At 38.6% G+C, this 26,133-nt stretch overlaps 1 protein-coding gene across 7 annotated transcripts in view; it reads right to left on the reverse strand.

Moving 5' to 3' along the window:
* Positions 1-26,133, reverse strand: part of PLCB4 (phospholipase C beta 4) — a 224,688-nt gene that overhangs the window by 73,139 nt on the left and 125,416 nt on the right. For all 7 annotated transcript variants that reach the window (XM_069787585.1, XM_069787584.1, XM_069787583.1 and 4 more), the window contains 7 exons: positions 21,590-21,690; positions 17,414-17,494; positions 17,050-17,109; positions 15,581-15,724; positions 7,263-7,342; positions 6,646-6,699; positions 720-801 (listed from right to left, as the gene is read on the reverse strand). In XM_069787585.1, the coding sequence (XP_069643686.1) occupies positions 720-801; positions 6,646-6,699; positions 7,263-7,342; positions 15,581-15,724; positions 17,050-17,109; positions 17,414-17,494; positions 21,590-21,673 (585 nt within the window). In that variant the 5' untranslated portion in view covers positions 21,674-21,690. The remainder of the gene's footprint in view (positions 1-719; positions 802-6,645; positions 6,700-7,262; positions 7,343-15,580; positions 15,725-17,049; positions 17,110-17,413; positions 17,495-21,589; positions 21,691-26,133) is intronic.

Raw genomic sequence — 26,133 nt, forward strand, 5'->3', positions numbered from 1 at the left:
TCATACAGAGCCATGTAAAACTTCCATGATGGAGGGCACACATGGCTAACACATTCAGTATCATGTCCTCCTCTGAACAAGATGAGAACTGCAGCAGTGAGAAAAATTTCATTCCAGGTGCCAGGCACTGCTACGGCTGGGGATTCTTGTCTTTCTACACCCCCTCTCCCTGGCTGGAGACAGCAAGCCTCACCAGGTGCTTGCTGCAGTCAGGCCAAGAACTAAGGGCTAGAGTCTCCAAAATGGAAGAAGGGACAGGGAGGGAGTAAAGCAAAAAAACCTAGCTACAGCTGTAACCAGCCGTCACCTCTCTGGGGCTGCTGGCAGAGTCTCCCGCTGTGAGTGGGACAAAGCTGGACAGCAGTTCTCCAATGGAAGGGAGCAAAGAGCAGTAGGAGTCCAAGAAATGCAACTGAGAGGACAGCATGCAACAAGAAAAGTATTATGTGCATATTCTGTGCTCATCTACTTTGTATAAATCGATGAAAGGTAGTCTGTTACAGAAAAGAAGGGAAGCCTCATCTAAGAGGTTTAAGGACCACTGTCAAACAGATTTAATTACATTTTGGTTTTAGTAAACAACCTACAGTGATTAATAAGTTACTCATGAACAATAGGCATGTTTTTATGTGATGCAAATGACTTAGATCACAGCTACAAATGTGAATGATTCATCAAATTATTAGTATACAAAAAAATTATTCAAAACCACTAAATACCTTTCCACTGGGAAGACCTAATTCCTTAAGTGCCTGAAAGATCACTTTTTCTGTTTTACCTGATGCAAAGGTTCTGGTAATGCTAAAACAAAAAAGAGTGGGGAAGAAAAGGAGAAATGTTAGTCACTTTTTAAACAATCAGTTCTCTCTCTCTTGCTTTTACTGCCAACATTTTCCTCTGGCTTAAACTGATGAATGTAAGCATCTTCCAAGCAATAGTGCTGTTGAAAAAGTGCTCTAAGCTTCACTGAGCAGCAGTGCTCTGCCTGCAAGCTATCCATTTAAAAATATATCAAAATAATGGACTACAAAAAGAACAAAAGAGGGTTTTTTTCCAATATGCTGGGATACAGAGCTGTGTAAAGCATTGTTCTGTAGGCTCTTTTCAACTCTATGCATAGATAAATGACTGCGTTTAAAAAGTAGCAGATTCTACAAATGAGGAGACTCGTCTCCAGCCATTCCTGGTTGTGGTGACTTCCCTTCCTTTCCAACCATTAACCTATGCCTCCCATGTCACCCATAAGGCAGGCATGAACCATTCCCAATGGCAGTTTCCTTCCTCTTTCCTTTTCAAGCAGTCAGTGCTAGCAAGCAACTCCCAGCTGCATGCCAAATCTTATTCCCTGCCCCCTCACTAGCTGCAGTGCTCACTCCTCCCTTTGAATGCTCCCTCAACTTACAGCCATCATGAATATCCCTGTTCTAGATATACTACACACAACTCATTTAGGTAGGTCTCAGCTGCCACTGAAATATTTCCATCAAACTGATGAACATCCTCTTGTTTCTGCAAAACAGGGGTGATTTCACCATGCATGCAACTGACAAACTGGTTTCACTTGAAATGAAATAAATCCAATTAAAGCTCAGCTATTTGGTATGACTAATGTGAAAGCATTTGGTCTATTTCTGTTTCCATTTGAGATGAGTTTGAATAACCTCTAACTCTGGAAAAGCAGATCCAAACTTGACAGCTCTCCTTCCTTCTGTTTATGGTCTAAGCTAAAATGATGTGTCCCACAACCCCTTGATTTTGGTGTCTCAATCTGGAGACAAAAACTGAGGTCTGCATCCAACATCTATTTCTAATGCTAACAAAAGCTGTACATTGGGAAAGACTCTATAGCTGCTTGATATGTTGCTCTTCATCATCAAGTGAGACAAACATTTGATGAGACTTCTTGTTAAATCTCATGCATACTAAATAATTTCACATGGTGAAAGATGTGAAACAAACTGTTGCTGTTATTTGTAGCCATAGCAATTCACAGTTGTTTTACTCTCCAAAACACTCTAAACTGCCTATGCAAATATTTTCATACTAATAAAATAAAGATCAGGAAGTGAAAGATCTAAATGATAAAATAATATCTTAAGAAATCTTGGCCAATGTTTTTTTTTTTTACTCAGTTCTTACAACAGTTAGATTTCTGTGTCCCTATTTAGGCACCTAAATAAGTTAGTCAATTTCCCAAAGCTGGTCAGTACCAAGATGTTTTCACTAAAATATAGACTTAGTTTAACTTTAGGCACTTGTTTCTGAAAAAAATCTCAGGCATCCATTTTTCCACCAATTCTAAAACACAGAGTAATGTTAGCTCTACAGTTTGCAACCTACCTCCAGCCCCGCAAAAAATTCTGTGTCTGTTCTAATGAATCAGGCCTCAATAATAACATCATGTAAAAAGTGTAATATTGGCGTAAGTAATTAATCAGAAACTGTAAGACAAGATTCCATGGCTGCAGGGAACTTATTTTTGATGCCAAACTATTTTTTTTTGCTGCCAAACTATTTTTTTTTTGCCAAAGATGACAGCAAACATAGCAGTAATTTGTAATGAGAGCAGCAGTCTAGAAAATATTGCATGAATCAAAAAAGATTGTAAAAATACAGCATGACACTTTCATTTTGCTAAGGATATTGTAAATAAAACTACTTTTCCCTCTATCGGAAGAGCCTTCATCCTAGCAAATCTACATTCACCTTGTTGTACGCCTTGGAAGAAAACTGGGCTACTTCAGAAGCAGGCAAGTTACTGGTTGACAGATACCTACAGGTGTTTACTCCTCATGTTCCACAGTAGTTTGGGGCTTTTTATGGTAACATAGAATCATTTAGGTTGGAAAAGACCTTCAAGATCATTGAGTTCAACCATCATCCATGCCCATTAAACCATGTTCTGGAGTACCCCGTCTACACACTTTTTGAATACCTCCAGGGATGGCGACTCAACCACTTCTCTGGGCAGCCTATTCCAATGTTTGACAACCCTCTCAGTAAAAAAATTTTTCCTAATATCTAACCTAAATCTCCCTTGCCGCAACTAGAGGCCATTTCTTCTCGTCCTATCTCCAGCCACCCGACAGAAGAGGCCAGCACCCACCTCACTACAACCCCCCTTCAGGTAGTTGTAGAGAGCGATAAGGTCTCCCCTCAGCCTCCTCTTCTCTAGACTAAACAGCCCCAGATCCCTCAGCCGCTCCTCATAAGACTTGTGCTCCAGGTCCCTCACCAACTTGGCTGCCCTTCTCTGGACATGCTCCAGCAACTCAATGTCTTTCCTGTACTGAGGGGCCCAAATGTCAATGTACTTCCTCATAAATATTTAAAAATACTTCCCAAATCGGTGACTGAGGAGTATGAATCTATTGTGCTTGTTGATGGATTAAATGACTTGGTTACTTCAGACCTTCACCACTTTCCAACCATTACTTCAAAAATCAAGCCAACACACAAACTGTTCAAACAAAGCTTTTATCATGGTTCCACTGAATTTATCAGTTTGCCTAGAACTGGAAGTACCACTGCCTACACTGTACAAGAAATTATCTAAAACTATGATTTCCAACCATCATCTGAGTATTAAAACAGACTTCTTCCAGGCACTCTGGAGTAATTGAGACAAAACATATTTACTAAAAAAAAGTGTAATTTCAAATTAACTTAATGAAACTACTGTAAAAGAGATTTAAGCTTCATTTATCATAGTTTAGCTTTTTCTTTTTTTATATATTTTCACAGTTAGAATCTAAATTAGCTTAAATCCTTTTAAATGTAGTTATACAGGGGGTAAGCATAGATTGAGCAAAGCTCATTTCTAAACATGCTCTAGCTGAACAGGTGCAACTTGCGTATGTAGAAAATCCATTTTCTGCCAACAGAAAGCTGCAGAAACCAAGTAGATTTTTTTTTTTTTTTAAACAAACACTGACCTTTTTAGTCATCATTTACAGTAGTGGTAAAAACTGAAAATACAATATATCTTACCAAATGCCTTGTCCTTGTAAGATCTGTAGATATAGTTCTAGACTCAGACTGCTGTAAGTCCAAATGGCAAAACTGGTGCTCTCCTAAGAATTTTGCACTACTAACTGCCAGAATTTCTTCTCTCCCAAACATAGTGGGTTGATAGTAATATATACATGCCCCAGAGTATATTAAAATCCAAAAGTAGTTGAGAAGAATCTTCATGACTCTGCAACCCCCAACTGTACTAATGAGGAGTCAAGAATATTTATGCCATTTACCACCAACAGCCTAAGGAGTTTCACCTTCTCAAGGTTCATCATTCACTATGGCTATGTGCTAGTGGCAAAAATCTGTCTTAAACCTGAAAAGAAATGCAAGGAGCTCTTATTTCCCAGGTGAGATTTTTCCTTTTTTCCTCAGTGTTTTACTGCACTTCTGTGTGAAAATGAAATACAGGTGATCTTGTGATACACATTCCTACAGCTTAACAGATCTGCTGGGTATTCTGTTTCTGAGAGAATAATCGTTCTATCTGTATCCCCAGAGCTACAGCAAATGCTAATGGAATCCCTGAGCAGCAGGAGGAGGTGGAGGTTTGAGGAAGCAGGGCTAAATAGATAACACTGTATTTAAAAACAGGTATATGGGAAGGGCTGACCATAGCAATCTGGAGGTCAGCTGAAGGGGAAGCGTCAGTGGTTTAAAACAGTGGAAAGTGTTACTGGGGGGAGGCTTGGGTAAACAATGTGAAACTTGGTGCACCTTGCATAGCAGAGCCATTCTGCCCACATTGCCCAGCGCTTCCTGGCTTGCCTTTCTCATACACATATCCTTCTCCTTATGCATTCACCTCCTTCTGTTCCCTCTATTATCTTTCCACACTCCTCCTCTGCACTAAGTGTTCATGGGAGAAGGAGGGAAGCAAGGAAGTCCCCCACATCCCAGGCTGCCCAGTGCTGAGACACCTGGGTGGCTGTGTCCCACTTCACGAGAAGCAGCTGTTGCTGGATCAGGCCAATCGCATGATCTTGCCATCCCCCATCAGGGCTCTGATTCACCCTCTTTTCCAATGCAAGTGTACATTCACATTCCTCCTCTACAACTTTCCTCCAGCCTCTCACTGACATCTCTCCTAGTCCTTTCAGCAGGTGACACAGTGCTTCCCAGATGAGCTCCCAAAAGTTGCCACATTTCACCCACACCAACATAGTGCATTTCTTGGAGCATCCAGATGTAAAGAAGATTCAGCTTCCCTCTGCACAGCATGGAATAGTAAATCCCTTACAAATTTATAAGCAAATTACTTTTGCAGTACATTAAGCTGCTAGAGACCAATTTATGTCAACCTGGAAATAGTGCAAATTTGAATTTAAAGATTTAATACACTGGAACTAGTGGACTGGACTCTCTTCAGCAATATACAGGCTTGTCTGTGTATGCAAATCAGTGTGCTGTAGCACAACGGAGAGAATTTATGCCTTGCTAAACGCGAGGTAAAGTATTTCAAGGCAGAAACAGTGCCAGACAAGCTAGCACACTATAAATTCATACTGAGGAATAAAGGTCTATGTTCAAACACAGGCATAGAGCTCTAAAGTCTTGAAAATGAATTTGCCCCTGTAGTATTACTCCCTCATCGTCACCCTTCAGTTGATATCCCTTATGGGACTTATGCACAGAAGGTGCTTCATGGCAGTTAAAGTTTGAGAAATGAGCAGGGGCTTGGTAATGTGAAAGCTGAAAGACTAATACACAGAAGCAGCCTTAACACTGTCAAGGTGTCACTTGAGTCATGAAACTAAAGAAACCTGGAAAGCAGCATGGCAGGCCCTTTGTCTTTTTGCAGATTCTATAGATGCAAAATCCTCTCTTTCTCCCTTGAAAAAAAATGATCCGTGAAGCTTATCTTACAAAATCCACCTTCTTGCTCCCTTCTGTGAGTTTCTATTTATGAAAAAACCAGCATGCCCCAAAAGTGTGGTTTTCACATACTGCACGAAGAGGAAAGAAGCTCAATGTGTCAGCAAGAATTAATTTCTAGAGCAGGAGGGGGGGAGAATTACTGCCTAGCCAGAGAGGACTGAAAATCAGTAATAGTTAATAGCTGTACAGAAAGAAATACACTGTTCTAGCTTTTCTGTTACTGACAACGACTAACCCAACAATTCATTTACCACATGGAAAAAACCAAATATTATCCTGGGGGCTCCTATAAAAGCAGAAGAATTTTTGGCAGAGCTGTAGCCGTCTCTTTTACAAGGAACTAAATTTTAAAAGGTACCTTTTTGTCCTCTACTTAACTAGGTTGCAAGCTCTTATAGTTCTTTTGGTAAGTATTTTATGAAGTTTTACAATTGAAAAACCCATCCCAGAGTTTGAGAAGTTTTAAACTGAGAAAACTGATGCTTTTAGCTCTAAGTGACTTTGAAAACAATTACAAGCACTCATATCTTCATTACAACGGACTAAGAAAAAAATTTTTAGGCTGATAAGAAGTCCTGCTTAGTTTACCAAGGAGGTATGGAACTCAGCTAAGCGTGTCTAGTTCTGTACTTATTTTTACATAAGTATTAGTAATAAAATTGATATTATATTTCATTATTAAGCCACAGAATTTTACTAACATTATACAACCTGTACCTGACAAAAACTGGAACTCCCAGTTGTGCTTACCTCCGAACTGGAATTTTCCCATTTGTGTTTGTTAGAAAGGCCAGTTTCATCCAGCTGAAATTAAGAATGAAATATTTTTATCATACCATTTATTAAAATCGGTATCTAGATACTTATATTTAGCCTAAGATTATTGCCATGTCTGTGAAATGAATACAAACAAATAATTGTTCTGTAATAAAAACACATTTCTATAACCTTTTAGCGCTTGAGGCAGAGTAGTTCTTCAGCTGTAAAGGCAAAAAGCAGTCCAAAAGAATCAGTACATCAATTAACAGAAGTGTGAAGACAAGAAAGACTCATGGGATTCGGTTTGCATATGCATCAATGAAAGAACAAACCAGACAATAATTAAAACATACAATACCAATAAATCGAGTGAACAGTTCTAAATTCTCTTACAATTTCTCCTGAGCAGGTGCCAGATATAGACTTGAGACCTCTTCTAGTCACAATGAAAGATAAACTCTAAACTAATGTAACATCATTTTCTTTATTACACCGTTCTGTGATTGCAAATATTGAACTATGAAAAACAAAATTTTTTTTTTTTTAATTCCAAGAAGGAAAATACAAGGACAGAAAAATAAAGGAGAAAGGGGAAGAAAGTAACTTACTGTTTCTTGAGACATGTCATTGGACTGACATTGTTAGCTCTAAAGTTATGTATGATGGATCCAAGTCCTTCTACCCATTGCTGAAAAACATGAAAACACAGAAACACCAAATTAGGAAAACTGAAGAGGGAAAAGGTAGGAAAGTTTGTCTTAGGGGAAGGCTGCTCTTCCTTGCAGCTATGGATAATGTTAATAACCTGAATTGAGGAAAAAAACCTGCCCACTCCACAGCCTATAACACCACGGAAAAGTCCGGCCGCATTTTATCCATTACTATTTCATCCTTCGCTGAACAAAGTGATCATGCTTTCTATTCTTCCAAGTGCTACATGTAGCATCAGTGGTGCTATTAAAACAGTTTATTGCCAGCAAAGGCAAGTGGTCCCTTGATTGATTTATTAAGCCTTCTATTTATAGGCTGTATAAACATATGCCTCCCTTTCACTTGCGACTGGCAATATTAGCTATTACTAAGCAACATTCTACAATAGTGATGACATATCTAAGTGGCCCAGTTTTAGAAAAGGAATGAAACAAAATATTAATAAACTAGAGCAAACCACAGGGAGGCACAACAATTGTTCTGTGACGTTGACCTCACCTAACACCCTGTTACATACTCAAGTCCTGCTTGCTTTCTTGCTTTCATCCTTAAAAAGCAAAACATTCCAGTAATCGTTGGGATGATTTTCAGCCAACAGCAGCATTACAGCACTTATGTAACTCCTTTTTATGGATCTATTTTTCTACTATAGCTTGTACCTAGACTTTGCAGTACTGTATAGAAGCTTAAGGATTAGGCCCTAACATGAACACTCACTGATTTCAGCAAGAATCCTGGCAGAATAAAGCTATAGGAAGAGGAAAAAAATGACAGCACTCCAAGCCAAGTTCGATCTCAATTATGCCATTGTAATGCTAGGATTACTCAACAGATAATTTACACTGGTGGAACTGAGACAGGATTTGTTCCACTGCTTAACATTAACCTTATGAATAAAGAAGCTTCTTGCTTCCAGCCAAATTCTGTGCATGCAGCTTGAATTGACTTGGGCAGGATCCAGAATCTGACACTTATAAATAGATGCAGATGAGTATAATTTTCTTTTCATGAATGAGTGCTGTACATCTGCAAAACAGATGAAAAAGTCATCATTTATATAGGAGAAATACGAACATCTTTGGAAAATGGCATATTGTGAACTGCAGGCAGTAAATCCCTATGGGCTAAAACAAGGTCTAAGGTGTCAATTCAGCAGATAAACACACTTAAGCAGACCCTTGTACTCATAAGACTTTACAAGCACATCACAAACTTCTTTCTAAACAAGAAATTGTTAATCAGATTCCCTTAAAAATGGACCTTATAAATCTATTTTGCTTCAGAAAAAGCAGTCATTTATTAAGACATTAATTAACATTTAGCTATTCCTTTTTGAATTACCTTTTTAAGAAGTACTGCATAAAATATGCATACAAATAGAGTGTATCTGAGAATCATTTAAAATAGAAGTCTGACTCATGAGAAAAGCTAGCATTTGGGGTTTTCTTAGGTGTGTTCTTGTGCTTGAAAACGACCCACCAGTAACAGTCTGCCCTCCCATTTCTCTTTTCCCAGCTGCATGAGTAAGATGACTTAGTAGTCATAGTATGGATGTGCTGCCTAGGGATATAGAGAAAGCAAGGTTCATGGGGAGAGATAATATTATTTATTAGAACTGATACAACTCGAAGTCATTGACAGACTTTGGGAACACTTATCTTTTCCTACAAATGTTCCCTCACCTACGATGATATAAAATAGTGCTTGTGATAATTTGAGGTTAAATGCTTGATCGAGTCTTAAGTATATTTCAAACTCCTAGAACTGTTGAAATTCAACTAGCATCAACTATCTAAGTTTGTGGGCATGTTTTTGGTTTTTTTTAAACAGTAAAATGTAACATTACTGCTGCATTAACACTGTCACAACTATACAAAAAATTATCCTCGTATGATCTGGATTAGTCTGTAGTCCCTTAAAAGCTCCTGAACTTTTCAACACTGACCCATCCAGTAAAATGGCATATGCACTGCAAACAAAAAACCCTTGCAAAATTAAATTACACAAAATGCATGCTGTGAATAAGCTTCAGTCTTTCAAAACTCCCATTTTTTTCTGCTAAAAAACGCCATTGGTGCAGTACTGGCAATGTCACCATTTCAATAGGAAATAAACACACACAGTTTGATTCTGATTTGAAGGCAATGGATTGTAACTACACCAGATATTACAAAATCTAACATTTAAAAGTAAGGTTACCCAGCAATCAGTTCTGAAGTTACTTCTGTACATCAAGAACAGCTACCAAAAAAGGAATACTGCTAGGAAGAATTAAAAAAAGTATAGAGAGAAATCAATACACTAACTATTTACCATGTAATTTCTTTGCAGGAGGGGTTGTCCTCATGATTCCCACTTTAGAGGACTCCCTAATCTTTTTGCAATGATAATGCCCTTTGCTGACAGAGATGCCAAATCAGGAACTGCATTCTTTTACACCAAAAGAGCGCAGAACTACAGCCGAACACTCATAAGCCACAAAAGCATCACATCTCTGCTGGCACCACGCAAGGGAGTAACCTAAGAGTTTCTGTCCATTTACGAATCATCTTTACATTGGCATGATGTCCCCTCGGCAAGACGTGGCAGTTCGAGAGACACATCTGCCTATCTGTTCCACACCACACAGCTACACTACAACGTAGCATCTGGCTGCTTGTACTTCAGTTCGGGGCTAAAGCAGTTTCTGGAGCGTTTCATCAGATATTTCCCACCAGCTGGCCCCAAATTAACTGAGAGCACTAGGGAAAAAAAAAAAATGCTTCTGGATTGTGAGCATACTATATAGAAGCAAAATGACATAAGATGAAAAAAATTCCTCATCCATAGATTAATATACAGGCTTAGCACTCAAACGCTTTGTCCTTCTGAGCCAGAATAGTCTTCAAATAACAACTATCTTCATAATCACTTTTAAGGCATTGTGATCCAGTGCACAGATATTCAGAAAATACCCAAAGCCTGAACACTCTGACAAATGTCAAGCTGGTAACATACTGCCTTCCTGACAACAAACCATTCCCAGATTTAATGTATACTTGTCTGATGACCTTGTGGGAAGGATGAAAGAAGAGCTCAGATTATTCTCAGCTAACATGCTATGAAGAATAGCAGCAGCCTTGCTTGTATGCTGTAATAGCACTCCTTATTTTACAGATGAAGCTGAAAGACCTGTAAACCTATGTAAGTAAACAGGGATAAAGATCCTTAGTTATCTTCTTTCATGCTCAGCATTTCCAAATCGTACCTCTCCAAAGAAGGAAAATCCTATAACAAGATGAAATTCTGAAATGAGGTAGATAGGAAACACTTCACTTGGGTGTTAGAGAAAGTGGAGTAACAAAATGTTTTTGATAGAAATACAGGATGAGTTTCATTCTTACTGATGGTAGTGCTAAATATTTTCCAATTTTCAAAATATGGTTCAGTACCTTTAATCTGTCAATGTGACTCTTGAATGACTTTCTATATACCAAGAATTATTTGAGGTTCATCTAAGAGAGGAATCTGGGCCCTGCTATCTAATCTTAGAGAAACAACAACCATAAAAAGAAACAAAACCAAAGACAAGTACACCTTAAACACAGACCCTTAAGCTGACACAAGAGGCCCAAATCTAAGTACACTGCAGGCTGGAATAAGCAGACTGCGTTGTTTTTTTCTAACAGGATCCAACTTTGTCAAATATCTCTGTAAGGAGAAGGTGCAAGAAAAATTGATCGAAGCAGCACTCTCTCGGTTTTTGCTGTAGTACTCAAATGCTTCTGAGGCACTTAGTGACTTTGCATTAGCTGGGGTTCATCGATGAAACGCAGGCAGCAGTGGCAAGGTGCACAGGTAAGTTTGACCTCTCAGCTCTCTTTTAGCCATCAACTTTTCATTTAGTAGGGTTAAAAATGACAAAAATTATGAAAGGTTAAAAATCACTGTAAGCTACAGCTCGTGAAATTCTAGACAAGGTCATCTATGGCTTATTTACAGATGAGGTCAGTATTCTTCAAGACCTCTTGAGATTTTACCTTCACTTTTTCAGTGTAGTCTCTCCACAGTTGCACTTTACTTAATTCAAGCATTGGGAAAGCTGGAGAGGCAAGGAGGCACTGCCCTCTGGTTTTGGCATTCAGTGCCTGTGACTGACTGTCAGAGTCAAGGGCTTGATAGCTTGTAGGTTCAGGAAATTCATGGAGAATAGAACCATGTTTCCCAACTCTTACGAAGACAGACTCAGACTGGCAGGATTCCCTGGTACCCTGCCCTCACTCAGCGATTCTGTGACCAGCAGATGTCCCTCTTCTCTCAACGCAGATGTCTCAGAAGTAATTTCTGTTCTATGAGAATTGCTGTATGTCTAACGTAAGACAGCAAAAGCAAGGAGACAAGACCAGTGACGGTGTAAAACCTATTCCCTACCTGACCAACTGCAGCACAGACTTGCAGGCTATTGCTGTGAAAATTCTGTTACAAAAATAAAAGGGACTCTTCTGACATTCTAGTATTTCATCAGGAAAGCTGAGGCCCACACAAATACTCTGTATTGGGAGCTGCCTTACGTGTCCAGACTGCTACCACCCTTCAACAAAGCTTTCCACCCCGGAATGACTTTTGCAGCATTGGAGGGGTCTACTCTGAAAGCGGCTGGAAACATCAAAACAAACCAAAACTATGGGAAAACAGAACTTTTCTGTAATCTGACTGTGGGATATTCCCATGGGAATCTTCTGCTACCTTCTAGCTGCCCTCCTACCAATATGATTTTGGCAGATATTTAATAGCTTGTTTCATGGGAGAAAAATCAGGGTCAACTGAAACAGAACTTCTTTGTAAGTCAAAAAGAGCCATATAGTAGAAAAGTCCTCTGCCAGCAGGGCAGTGGGAACAGTACTTTCTGGCAGAAGGGCAGAAACTATCAGCTGGAGAGATGGTCCTTCCCAACAGCACAGCTAGATCCGGGAAAGAACAACTGTCAGGACAAATTTACCCCTGATATGCAGTAATATTAAAGAATGCAAAAAGAGCTGACTTGACTTAGGCTAATCTTTTAAGTTAAACACCTTAATGCATTGCCAAAGTGGATGAGCAAAGAAGATGAGAAGTCCAGATTTGGGGCTGCTGAACTACAACAGCTTTATTGGACTTAGGCCAACTTCGGATAGGCAGCCTACATGCCATGTGCTAAGGCCTCACATCAGCACTACATCGCTTCTGCACTAAGGGAATTCACCCCCAAATACACACTGGCCTTTTCAAATGTCCTAGAAGAAAGCAGATTATCAGATTACTAGGTCACAGAAAGTCCATCCAGGAAGTAAAAAAGAAAAATACACACATACGGTCACACCTCTAATATGTGTGTGTTTTAATTTTAGCTCACAGTAATTTATATAACCTGATTTAATCAGGATTCCAAACATTAGATTTTGAATTCCACCTTTTATAGTCACTCTCTGCTACCACAGTGGAGTTGCTTTACGAGTGGACCATGACAGCTGCTTGTAATCAGAGACAGAGTACACCCTATCTTGTGGTTGTTTTGTTTTAAGAGTGGAAATGAAAACCAATTTCTCAGCTGAAAACACCAATAAAATTTAAGTAGATAGAATGTAAATATCAGAGTTGGAGCTTGGAGACAAGTGGAGAGATAATAAACACACTCTTGTTGTTGGAATAGCTATACTTGGAGCTCAGCGATTACTTGGCCAGACCTGCTGAGCACATCGCCACGAGAGGCAGAGGAATGTGGAGCTGCCCCAGTGCAGAGATGATGACAGATCACAGCGGACAGCCTGCAACCAGCCCTTCCTGGAGGGGAAGGTTCACCACTGCCCACAGCACGCACCAACTCTGTGCATGCCCACCTGCCACAGCCAGGGCACTCCTAAGGGACTGCCCCCACACTCTGCCACCCTGTCCTATGGGACCTGGCAGAATCTGCTTCCCACTGACACCACTCCTTACATGGCTAGCCTGAAGAAGGCAGGAACTTGCATCAGTTTTCTTCTTTGTCATGGTTCCTCAGTTCCATTATAACCCAGCCCTCAGTGAGTAACAATTACTTCTTTTCCAACTGTAAATTATTATCTAGAGAAGCAGAATACCTTCTTGCCCTCTATGTGGGCAGAAAGGTTCTGGGCTTTTGTATTTGGATCTGTCACTGAATTTCCTTGTTTTAAAGTATCCCAATCTGGTGCCAACCAATCCTGACCTTCATTTATTTGAGGAAACGACAAAAAATCTACAGCAAGTAATGCTCACCTTCCTCATGGCAACAGGAGGGAAACAGCAGAAACCACTACAGATGCATTCCTTACACATATCTGGGCTGCTTAAGCTTCTGTCACTGCCCCTTCTTCTCCAAACTCTTGCCTCTGTCATTTCACAAGGGGGGCTTACTTTTGAACATGGATTAAATCAAGGACTATTCTAAACTGCAGTTAGTAGCTGCATAGCTACGTAATGCCACACAAAGACTCACTTCTTCTAGAGGAGATTTACTATGTCCCAGAAGAAAGATGTTTTCTCATGAACAAAACAGGAACAATTAAGCAGGAACAGCTCTATGTGCAGATAACCCCTAGAAAATTTTATTTTAGCATAGAAATGTAGCAGCAAGTTGATGTACTTACCATATACAAAAGGCCAATACAGTACAGGCCAATTGACTTCCCGTATGTCAATATCCCCAGTGAAGGCAACTTAGAAAGCTCTACATTGTTTTTGGCTTGATCTACTTTACTGTCTTCCTCGTGCCTCACACAGATCAAGTGGATCACCACTGTTGACAAGTTCTAGACATCTGTTTTGGTGGAGTGACTCCCAAATGCAGGACTCTTCACATTTATGGGCCTCTCAGACCCTACGCACAAGCTGTCTGCAGCATGACACACCATTTTTGGTAAGCATCTTGGCAGATAATGAAGCAGTAGATCTTTTCATGTAATTAGCTCACCTGTTGTGACAGTCTATGTAATTGGCCAACATACTCCTCACAAACCAATTTGTCTAATACAGTTTATAGAGATCTAAGGTGGCTAAGAAACTTAACTCCAACTTTCTGTTTTTAGAATAGATCATAGACACTGTTGGATTAAGTATAATAGCGAATGCTGCCAGCATCTCCTTTTCTTAGCTTCTTAACTGTTTTCAAAATATAACTGTGACATGTTATTTCCCTGAAAGCTTGCTGAAAATACACACAGTAAAATCAATTGAGTGTACCCATGTAAGTTATACAAGTATTTGTCCTATCATGGAGTTTACTCGGCACTGCCAGTGATCAACCAGGTCTGCCAAGGGATTTAGTGATGCTGCAACTGACAAACAGATACTCAGTTTTAAAGCAGGGGATTTAGCAGGTGCATGTTACTGATCACTATTCAATGTTTTTCTCACAGGCAAAACAGATTATAATACACCCTAAGTACACACAATCAGAAAAGAAAGGCAAAACCCCATGTATTTTTAAAATCCCTTGAATCTCTGGGTCTAAGCTAGTAGCATACTATCAGTACTCTGGATCAAGTTTCTCAGGGCAGTTTACAGCAGATAGAGTACCAGGCCTTGGTGGAGCCACATAACTTGCATTGTGAACTGCAATCTTAAACTCTCAGGAAAGATGACGTGTTAAAAAGCACCATTGTTTTCTAAGATTGTTCCATGTCAACGGGAAACAGAAAAGAACATGGCTACACTGGAATCCTCTTAACTGTAAAGAATTTTCTTTCCTGCTTTTGTCTTTTCAGATAACATGAACCACACAATACAATTAGGTTAATCGCTGAACAAAATTTTGGAGGGCTGAGCTGCACCCACCAGGAAAATGAAAGTAATTGCACTTCCCTTCAGCATCCCTATGTGTTACAGATCCACTGCATAATTGTCAGAAAGTCTGCTGTACAAGCCCCACATAGAGATACTAAACAGCTGAGGGAATGCTGTGTTTTAAATATTTAATGGTCTCGGTGCCTACTTTTGATAATTCACCATGCATGCACAGGCTGATAAAGTCACAATTCTCTTTTCAACATGGCACACAGACGTGTTACAGAATGCTCCAAATGGATGTTGCTCTGTAGAGTGTGGCAGAAGACATTAAAACAGGTATTTCAGTCAGCCAAGCAGGCTGATTTACTCAGGAAAAACAATCGAGTACTGCTGAGGAGCTCTCCTCTTTTTTTTTTTTTTTTAAACTCCCACACACTGTTTAATTGTGAAATACCTTGGCTATTTCTGTATTTTCCGCTACCATGAAAGTGAAGCTGATGTTCACCAGATCTGTGCCACTGCAAACACACACTATCCGTCCTTCCAACTCACTTTCTGATTTTCCAACAGCCTCAAGTGCAGACAGTATTTTGGGATCCTGTTAAACAGAATAAATAACTTGTTACATTTGCAATACTTCTGTTCTGCAATGCACTATGGTAAAGATGCATTTCCATTAACAAATTTAAACCTTTGCCAATCATCTTAAATGAGTGCTTTCACTTAGAATTATTGCGTGTAAACCTGAAAAACAATATATTCTAACAATTAGGAATGCCATTGTGAGAACTCAGAAGTAAATGAAGTATTTTAAATACATTTTGGAAAGTTAAATTAGAAATTACATATATTTTCATCATGAAAAACTAATCACTCCAAAGACTGGAAACAGAGGAACAGTATTAATCTCCAAGTAAATTATTCCAATCTAATTAAGTCCATAGTTATTGAGAGTTATGATGTGTGTGACTTTTTGGCTGTTTCTTAACAACATGTCATACAAGCTGGTATCTCTGCTAAGGGTCGAGGGCTATAGATTTAATGGGCATAAAGAGCAAATTACCTACGTAAAGACAGAGGTGAAGTCTGAAGCATATTGGTATGGTTGACAGTACATGAAGCACAGGGTTGTCTGCACTACCACTTCTCATGCCCTTTCTCTACAGGGGGAAAGATTTTAGTCTATGGATTCCCAAGAGAACTACTAAAAGATAGTTACCTACAGTTAAGACAGAAACACTTAACACATGAAAGTGGAAATGTAGAGGTGCTAACAGACATCTATTGCTTCATAACAAATCTTCTAAACTAAAGGCCTGGAGAAGGGAGGCCCACAATTCACTTCAGACAATTCTACCTATTCTTTCTGAAGAATACCACTGAAAATATTTCCAAAGTTTTGGGTTTTTCCAGAACTCCTGGCTAGTATTTCTGTTGATATTCTTCAAAATGGCAGACAGTGACCAGCTGCCCTCTCTGACCATCTAACTGCACAAAGAGGGATGCAAACAAAACTTTCTGTGTTTTATGTCAATGGAGCAAGAAGGTACAACAAATTTTAAACAGATAGGAACAACATTTGGAATATGAAATATTTTTTTCCAGATCCCTAAAACAAGTATCACAATATACTGTTACAAAATAATTAAAAACTCCTGATATGTCCTCTTAATGTCTGTTGTTCAACTTCCACCGCATCCTGAAAGCTAAGCACTGTACTACATCAGAAAGACCAGATGACAGAACCTTCCCACTGCAATCACACCAGATTACTTGACTTAAAAACTTAAAATTTTAGACTGTGATTGCAAAATAAAAGCAGCATTGCTTGTATTTTTTAAAGAAATTAACTTTGTCCTGCATTTCACCTTCAGTTTAAATACCCTTGGTTTAAATGAAGAGTATAAACTAAATATAGAGTACCTTTGGTACAGCTCCAAAACGAACACTGTTGATCAGGGAGCATTCTAATACCTGTCCTTCCTGAAATGGCAAAAAAAGGTAGAAGTTCAAAGGTCTGTTGACACATGGCTCCATCAGGAATTGCAGCAAAAATAAACAATGAATCCTATTTGTAAACACTGTTAATTAACACTAAAAAGTTATTTCCCTTTTATATCAATTAATTCCCTCTTAAATACTTCACTTCTGCCAATTCTAAAAGAAGAGGACTAAGGCTAGTTTTGTAAATAAACTAACACAGTATTTTAGATTTTTAAAAACTAGACAGAATATAAAACAAGTGCAATAATATCTAATATATCTTCCTGACATAACAGTAATATACCTTTCCTTCACTTCTCCAGCTCAGAAAAAAGCCAAATTCATCCACTTGGAAGAGACAGTTGCTTTCAAAGACAAAAGATTCCTATAGAAAATAAAATACAGACCATTATTTTAGTCAGTTTGACAAATGTCATACATTTATTCATTATTAAAAAATAAAAGATTGTTACATTTCTCCCAAATACCTTCCAGGAGAATTTGCTATTGCCAAGGCAATCAGAAATGAGGGAGGCAGGCTTTAAAAAATTATCTTTTTTAATGATTTGACTTTCTGCTGCCATTTGAGACATTGGGATGTACTTAATTAATATTTTCCTACTTCTTTGCAGCTATGAAGATTTGTTTTGTTTAATAAAAGCAGTGATTCTTACCTAATAAAAAACCTTAATGAAATGGAACTTCAGAAAAATTATTGAAAATTAAATGCTTCAAACTCCATAAAGATTAAAAACATGTAATTTGCCAATACTACCTTCAGGATCAAATGACCACATTTCATTTTAACAATCAGAATTTGGGAAGCACTTTTCTGTTAGACTATGACAGGATGCATGCCACAAGCATTTTGTAGCCAGAGTATCTGGCAAGCAGAGTTTGAACGATATTGATTTGTAGAGAAATCAAGAAAGAATGGCATACCCAAAGAGGCTAGACAAGGCAAAAAAAATCAGATTAGCTGAATTAAAAAAGAAACTTCCTCCACACACCTCCAGCCTCAATTAATGCATCATAAATTAAGCTAAAATGCAGGATAACACTGTGCAGAATCAATCACTTTTTAAGGAAAAAAAAAAAGGATCCAGGACTTCCTGACTTCCTTAATTGAAAACCAACAAGCATGTGTGCAGGTTACAGCACTGCTTACTGTTTCAGAAATCAGTTCTTTGTTCTATGTTAAAGACTGAGGTACCCTTCTGAAATGCCATGTCCTCTCCTGTGCATATAGCAAGGGCAGCAAGCACATGAATATACATAGGTATTTTCAGAGTCAGGACAATTTCAATTTAGGTAACAAAAACAGGTAAAAACTCCAATGCCCTCAATCCATGGAGCATGCTTTTAAGTCAGTAAGTCTATCCAGGACAGTTTGTTCTCACTGGGTTACTCTGAGGCAGCTCCCCACCCTGACCTGGGATGCAGGACATCAGGCCGGCAGCCAAAGGAGCCTTTTTGTCCTCTGCCATGGAACAAGGGCATCAGGTGGTCTAAGGAATGGTTACATTCCAGTCAGGTCTTATCCTGACTTGACACTGGGCATGAAGGCAAGCAAGTTCCTGGATCCACAGTTGGGTAATGTCCTTGAGCCCTCCTAGATGGGCACAGGCAAAGGGGACACACTGTGTTTGGGATAATTGCTCCTTTTTCCTGGACACATTAATTATGAATGGTGTCCACTTCTGGACAACACTTTAGGTCCTCAAATGAGATTTACAGGTTTTAAGGACTGATACACTGCAGTCTTCCACCCAAGTAGCAAACAACTATGTTAATTTTACAGGTGGGGGAGCTGAGATAGAAAGCATAAAGTTGCTGCAGCTCAGTCTGAGCCGACACCACTATGCATGAGTTTCCAGCACGCACTGCTCTGCCCATCTTGCTTTACCATACTTCTATTTTCCTGCCTTCACCCTAGCACTCGTCCCTTATGAAACCTACCTGTTGCCAGACACCTCAGATTTACTCGTTTCACAGCCCTTGGAGTCCTGTTTCATACAGAAATGCAGCTAGCTACCAATCAAAATGAGCGCGTCTTGCATTTCCCAGGAAGATTACTCACACAATAAAAGGCAGGCAACTTTTTCTCATTTATCATGTCCCCATGTATCAAAAAGCTCTTGATATACCAAAAATGTTGTCTTCACAAAGGTGTCTATGTAAACTGCACTCATGTTGATGTTCCACCCCAGCTGTGACTCTATTCATCAAATTACTTTTTCTGCAATTTGTTGCCTTGTATGGTAAAAAAAGCATCTACCATCAGACCCCGTAGATGCAACGTGACCAGTCAGGTTCCTAATCAAGTCTGACTTTTATTTCCCATATTCTGCCGAGATAATCCTGTGCTAGACTCAGACCTCCCAGCAGTCAGACATGATAATGCTTGGCCTAAAATATATTTCCATAATTTTGTAATTCTCCTGGTTAAGGGACTACTCTATCAGCAAAAGACGGATCAAGACACTGCTCCACATGGCAATAATCCAGATTTTTCTAACCGCTCAATGAAACTTGGGCACATAAAAGACTCTCATGCTGTACTAGAGCTGTTCAGTCACGCAGACCCTATACCAGGATTCCCAAGTCCCAGTTCCACACTGACCTGCTGTATGATTGTAGTTGACTTACCATTTGTCTTTTTCCCCAACATGACCTTTCTGTTAGGGTGAGGAACTAAGCACAGAATTTCCATGAAAACTAGAATCCTGCATCTGAAACATTTTTCTTGAAAACTGCAAGCCTTATAGTATAGGAATCAGATCTGGCTACGTTTGCATAGCCATTTCTAAAACAATGGTCTCTCTTGGGTAGGCTATCTAGTTACTACCACAACACAATTAAATAATCGCCTATGTATATCATAAATCTGATAGTATCAAACAGCCAAACCATCAAGTGCTCGCTGTTTACAGGCTACAGATTTTAACTTCTGAGCCACTAGATTTTTTTACAGCCCTTCATGATTCCTGTAAAATTGCAGATAAAATATACAGTTAGTTACCCAAGTGAAAGCCTTTATAATGTTTTCAGAAGAGTTCCCTTCAAGAAAACAAACCAGGCTTCCAACTGTACCATAGCAAACCTGGAGTAAACTGCAGCAAAACTTAACAGCAAGCAATGCAACTGGAGAACAGCACGTGGATAGGCAAACAACATTTTGTTCCACAGGTGGCAAGTAGGAGCCCCTTTCTACAGGGTTTTGGAAGGCAGTAAATTCAGCTGCAAGGAGCAAGACTTCTGGTGCTACCATCTCACCCCACGTCTGCCCAGCATTATCTGGTGTCGCAGAGGTGCCTGCTGAGTACACCAACCTATAGTGCAAAAGTATAACTTTGAGATGTCTCATTCTCCCTATCACTGCATCAAGGACTCAGGTGCCTCACCAAGCATTCTTGATCTCACACCAAAATTTGAGCACTTAAATCTCTTTTCTGTATCTGCCCATTCTCTGTTTGTCATCTAAGGTGCAAGAGAAAAACCATGGGCCATACCCCCTCACTTGGATCCTCACAGGCTGAGTTTCTGAAACAATATTTGCTGAAGAAAAATAAAGCTTTTATGAACCTCCTTTCTAAGGAATTCAGTGTCCACTAGTATCTTCTTAGTTTATCTGTCCCCAAAACTGAAAATACAGGGTAAAACAACTATCTCCATCTTGACAGGCCTCATGATAAAAAATACCGTTTACTTAAATTTCAAAACATAAGAGGAAAATACTACTATCCCTGAAGACATTACTGAGATACCTTTAACTTTTAGAGACTTCCTGTCCAAACAAGATTAAAAATAGACCCTGATAAAATTATTCTCACAGGCATATCAATGCTGAGTATAAGGTAATTGTCTCAGCACTTTATTTTGGCTGTCTGTGTAAAATGTCTTTTTTGCATTCCTTCAATAAATTTGGATTAAAGCACAGCTGAAAGTGGCATCATAGTAATCGTATTTCAGATAGAGTACAGGCTGATTTTCTGAAGTAGATAAAAACCACTCCAGTTCTCAAATGATGCATTTGAATCAGAATATAAATGTTTTGTGTTCTCTTACTTTCCTTTGTGAGATGCAGGTCCTCAGTTTATATATTAAAAAAAAAGACATATTCCCCCCTGCCTCCATTTGATAGATGTACAAAAAATGGAAGGATTCACTTTGTTCAGTGATGTGCTTTATAAATCTGCAAAGATGAGAGCTTTATGCATGTTACAGATATGTTGATCTAAATCTCCCTTTCTCTTCCTCTGGGCTTATTTCAAATCAGAGGGATCAAATATATTTTAAAGTTATTTATTTTAAAAGCAAAAATCTGTATAGCAATAAAGTGTGTTGGTATTTCCTCCCCACACACATTTCTGGAGTTATTTGAAAGTTTATTTGTGTACAATGAAAGCAAAACGTGAAATATTCGTAACATCTACATATTTAAAAGAGAATAGCAACTGAAATGCAACTGGCCTCTTACCTCTTCATATCTATCAAACACAGCTCCATCTTGCATAAAAGAGGGAACTGGCTTCTGCCAGTTAAATTCGTAAGGTTTTGCCATGATTATAGAAGAAAAACCTGAAATGGAATGAAAAAGCAGAGTTCAATTACCGTCTTTTAGGAGTATTTCAAAGTCTAAGCAGGGGAAAAGAAGGTGCCTTTTAGTTTTTGCTTTCACACAGAAGTATTAAAAAGTCACAGGGCATTTCCAAATCAAGAGTTTTCCTTGTAAGAGTATTTTTGTTTCATAACTTTAAAATGAAAAATACTTGTAAAATATGCGTCTGAACTTAATTACTTGAAAAAACACTTGCACTGTAACATTGCTTTAGCTTAAATACATGCTACATCACTTCTAGAGTATAATGAGGCTGGGATTAACGCAGCCCTAGGCGACACAGAATACCACAACCTGTAATATACATAAGTGTTTCTTTTTTACAGGAAAATATCAGATCCTACATAAACATTTTATTTTTTTTAACATTCTAAATTCTATACTACACAGGTAGTAGGAAACACATTTTTCCTGTTTTGTATTTCAAAATCCATTTGTATTAAATAAAGTCCTGGGTATTTTCAGTGGTATTTTACACGTAACTCAAGATACAGATAATATATAGGTCAAAATTCATCGGGAAAAAAACCTGTTTAGGTATATAGGGCATTAAATAAAATTAGCTTGCAGTATTGTGCATTTCTGCAAGCTTAGGAATGTGAACAAAGCTGTTCATGTAGAATATAAAACAGAAGTCATAACATATGGACCTTACAGGAAAGACTATCAAATTATTCAGTATCCTTTCCAACACCTTGGTGCCTTCTAGGTTATGCTGCTTCACAGCAGCAAATGTCCCAACTACGTACTCTGAAATACTGAGGTTCATTTTATCTGAAGTAAAGTGCATCTGCATTGTTCCTGATTACTAATGCCACCTAGGACACACAGTATCTTGGTTATTCCTTTATACAGTGGACCAGAAAGTCTCGCGTGAGGGGGAATACACTTGGCAGCAGCAAGATGAGACTGACTCACCGGTCAGCAAATCATTCTGTGAAACAGTACATTGAGGATGAATACAGCACATGGTCACAATAATCTGACCTCACACACTACTGCCTGTCTCACAGGTGAACACCACCTTACCCCGTTCTTGACTGCTTGCCCTAGCCCTCCTCTGACAACCTTCACCTACTATTGGCTGTCTCTAGCAGCATGATAGAGGGCTGAGCGTAGCCAGTACAGTTCTTACTCTATTACAATGCAGGCACACAGCCCAAGCAAAGTTTGTCTAAGTGAGAAGAATAAAAAGCATACATAAAATTCAAGGGAAAGCATGACAGCCTGTGTAATCTATGCTATGCATATCATCTCTGTAGTGTTTGTGTATGCCAAAACTCTGAATAGCAGACTAAAATATTACCGATTAGATAACAATGCTTCCACAAAGTTCTTCGAAATGTCTACTTTGACTGAACTTTAAACCCAGAATAGATGCAACTGTTAAAAAAAAAAAAAAAAAAGAATTTTGTAGTATCCTCCTTCTCTGTCTTGTTTTCATTTGTATCAAAAATGTTCTAACAAGAAAAAGAACAAGAACAAAAGAATTCAGAGGATACTGTTAAAAGACTCTGTCTCAGCACTGACTTTAAGAACAGTTATTTTTGATAGTTTTCTACTAAAAAAATACTCTTACTACTAAAAAACCCGCAAAATACATTTTCATGCTGCCCATCTCTTTATCTCCTGCCCTTTTTTGATCATTGATACAAGAATATCATAAATACATATCACATTTCCAAAGCCTTAGGAATAAGATAAATTAATTCATTCTCCATAATTATCAAAAATACATTTTAACAGTTATTGACAAATACAATATGACAGAACACATTAAGTGTTCACTTTTGTTGAAAATGGGATGAAAACTCAAAATAACATATCTGTACTCTCCATTTACAAAAATAAGGCTAAACAATATTTAAGACTATTCATCTGTACTTTTTTTTTCCCTGATGAAGAGATGCTCTGAACAAACAGAGGACAAGGAACTAGGGCCAAGAAGCGATCAGCTACATTTAGTATATTATCAAAAGCCCCCTTTTCTTTTTGTCAACTCTGTGCATTTGGCTCTTACCACTCTGTAAAAGAGTAATAATATCTTCTTCATGAGGACCATGAGATGTTTTGAGATCCTCTCAGGGAATGTGCTAAATTACTGAATTTTTATTATTTCTTAAAAATACACTTACAATTTTAGGGTCTCTTTCAGTTTAGATCTGCAAAGAGCTGCTCTTTCCTTGTTCCATGGAGGAGGCTGCATAATAGGAGAGCCATCCCATTGCAGTAGCGTGATGGTGTCTTGTTCCATACAGCTCACAGACTTCACAACAGTAGCTCAGTATGATCACAACACCTTGAAAACTTAGTGCTTGTTCTTAGAGCAAAGCTACATTTGGAGATAAGCAGCTTCAGAAAGCTGTTTTCTGACTTCACAGGCTTCATTAACAGTAAAGTTGAAACCAGAACCAACAAAACCCCATCCTATACAACAAATCCTCAAAGGTCTTGGAAAAATATCCCTTAGATTTAAAGGAAACTTAAAAAAAATACACACCTGAAGTGATAAACACTCAATTTTTATGGCATTTTGACCATTCCCTTATCTGTTTAAATGACTTTCACTATCAGAATGTTCCCAAGGAGAGAAGTTACTTCAAATACGACAGGTAGTTCATGCAGCAATACATGCTATCAGCATGTGAAGTCCTTCTGGGAAAAGCAGACACATTCTGTGCTAAAACATAAGAAATGCGATGACACTGTTAAGACTGTGAAGAATATTCTTCCACAGTCCCTAGCCTATATACATGGCCTTTACCCTTTTTTACTGACATTGAACCCCATACAGATACAGACTGCAAAACCTACAAGCACTGGAACTGCTCTGAACTCCTGTATAAGACACATCATAACATCCTGTCCAGCATCTGGCACTCTGAATCCTGGATGTAAAGAGTGCTGGAACAGCCATTTATCTTTCAGATAGACTAATTACCTTAGCACTACAAACATGCACTTTATTACTAGTTTGAACTTTGCTGAGTTCATCATCCAGTCACAGAAATATAGCTCTGTAGAAATCCCTCCTTTACAGGTATCTTCTCCTTGTCTGCGTACTCACACAGTATGATGAAGTTGTCTCGTTACTTCATCGCTGGTAAATTAAATAGATCGAGCTCTTCAGTTTCTGCTGCAATGCACGTTTTTCAAATCTTGGACTCAGCCTGAGCCCTCTCCACTTTTCCAGCTGCCTTTCTGAAGTCAGGGGTCTGGACCAGCACCCAGTAGCCCTGCACAGCCCTCTGTCATACAAACCAGAATTACAGTTGTTCTTCTTATTTGCATAACTTTGCATTTAGCTGCAAGAAAACACGCTTGATTGCTCATAATTTATCAAGCAATCAAGTTCTGTCTCGGGGACTCAAACTCATTGTTATTTACCATCATACCAATCTCTTCTCTAGCTCTGCTCTCTCACAGGTCAATACAGTTTACAGATGAACTGAGATGAAGCATGAGGGAAAGATGGCTTGAGCACATGTAGTAAAGAGTCAGATGAATTGTAACAAGATTTTTAAGCCATATGCTTTGGCAGCTGTACAGAAGGTGAAGAAAATTCCCTCTGCCTTTAGAAAAGCTCTTTTCAGCCTCTCACATTTCTTACACTTCTCTCGAAAATCCATTCTTCCATAACCCTGTTAGCTTTTAAGATCACAAAAACAAAATACAAAATATTCCCCTATCACTCTTTGGATCTCTTTTAATCAATTTTTAAGCAGTTCAAAGAAAGTAAAAAACAAAACCAACCCCACCCACCCACCAAACCCAAACAAACATGACATTCTAATGTTCATATGGTTGTAAATGTATGCATGCATATACCCTCACTATGATGAGAATCAAGAATTACTCTCTTTAAAGAAATTTAGTAACTATGAAATCTGTGCAGATTCAACTGGGAGAGAGAAGATTTAGGAACTAAATTTAAAGACTAAAATTTTAATTTTAAAACTTTTAAACAGCTTTTAAAAATTAAAATCAAATTCTTCTCACTAATTTAGGGTTCTTAAAGTATAAAAATGCCTCTGAATACATACTGTTCACAAAAGCAGAAAGAACACTCATATAAAATACACCTCAGGACTTAATGACCACAAGGAAGAAGTAGGTGAAGTCTCTCAAATGCAGTAGTTAAATGCCTTTTGAGCTATCTCCCTTTCTTTCAACACTGATTTATGCCTGAAGACATGATTTGGATCACATGAAATAAAGCAGCTTTTCATTCACCTGGATTACCCAAAGAGTGAGGACACAAAATTAACCATATCCAGAATAGCATAATTTAACACAGAAGTCTTCCTCTTTTGTAAGCTTGGCTGTACTAAGCTAAAGGTGGGTGGAGGGACTATAAATCCTGTTTTTTTCATTCTTTGACCAAAAGAAGGACAAGGTGTGGC

The sequence above is a fragment of the Haliaeetus albicilla genome, chromosome 7, assembly GCF_947461875.1.
Source record: "Haliaeetus albicilla chromosome 7, bHalAlb1.1, whole genome shotgun sequence".
NCBI classification, from domain to species: Eukaryota; Metazoa; Chordata; class Aves; order Accipitriformes; family Accipitridae; genus Haliaeetus; species Haliaeetus albicilla.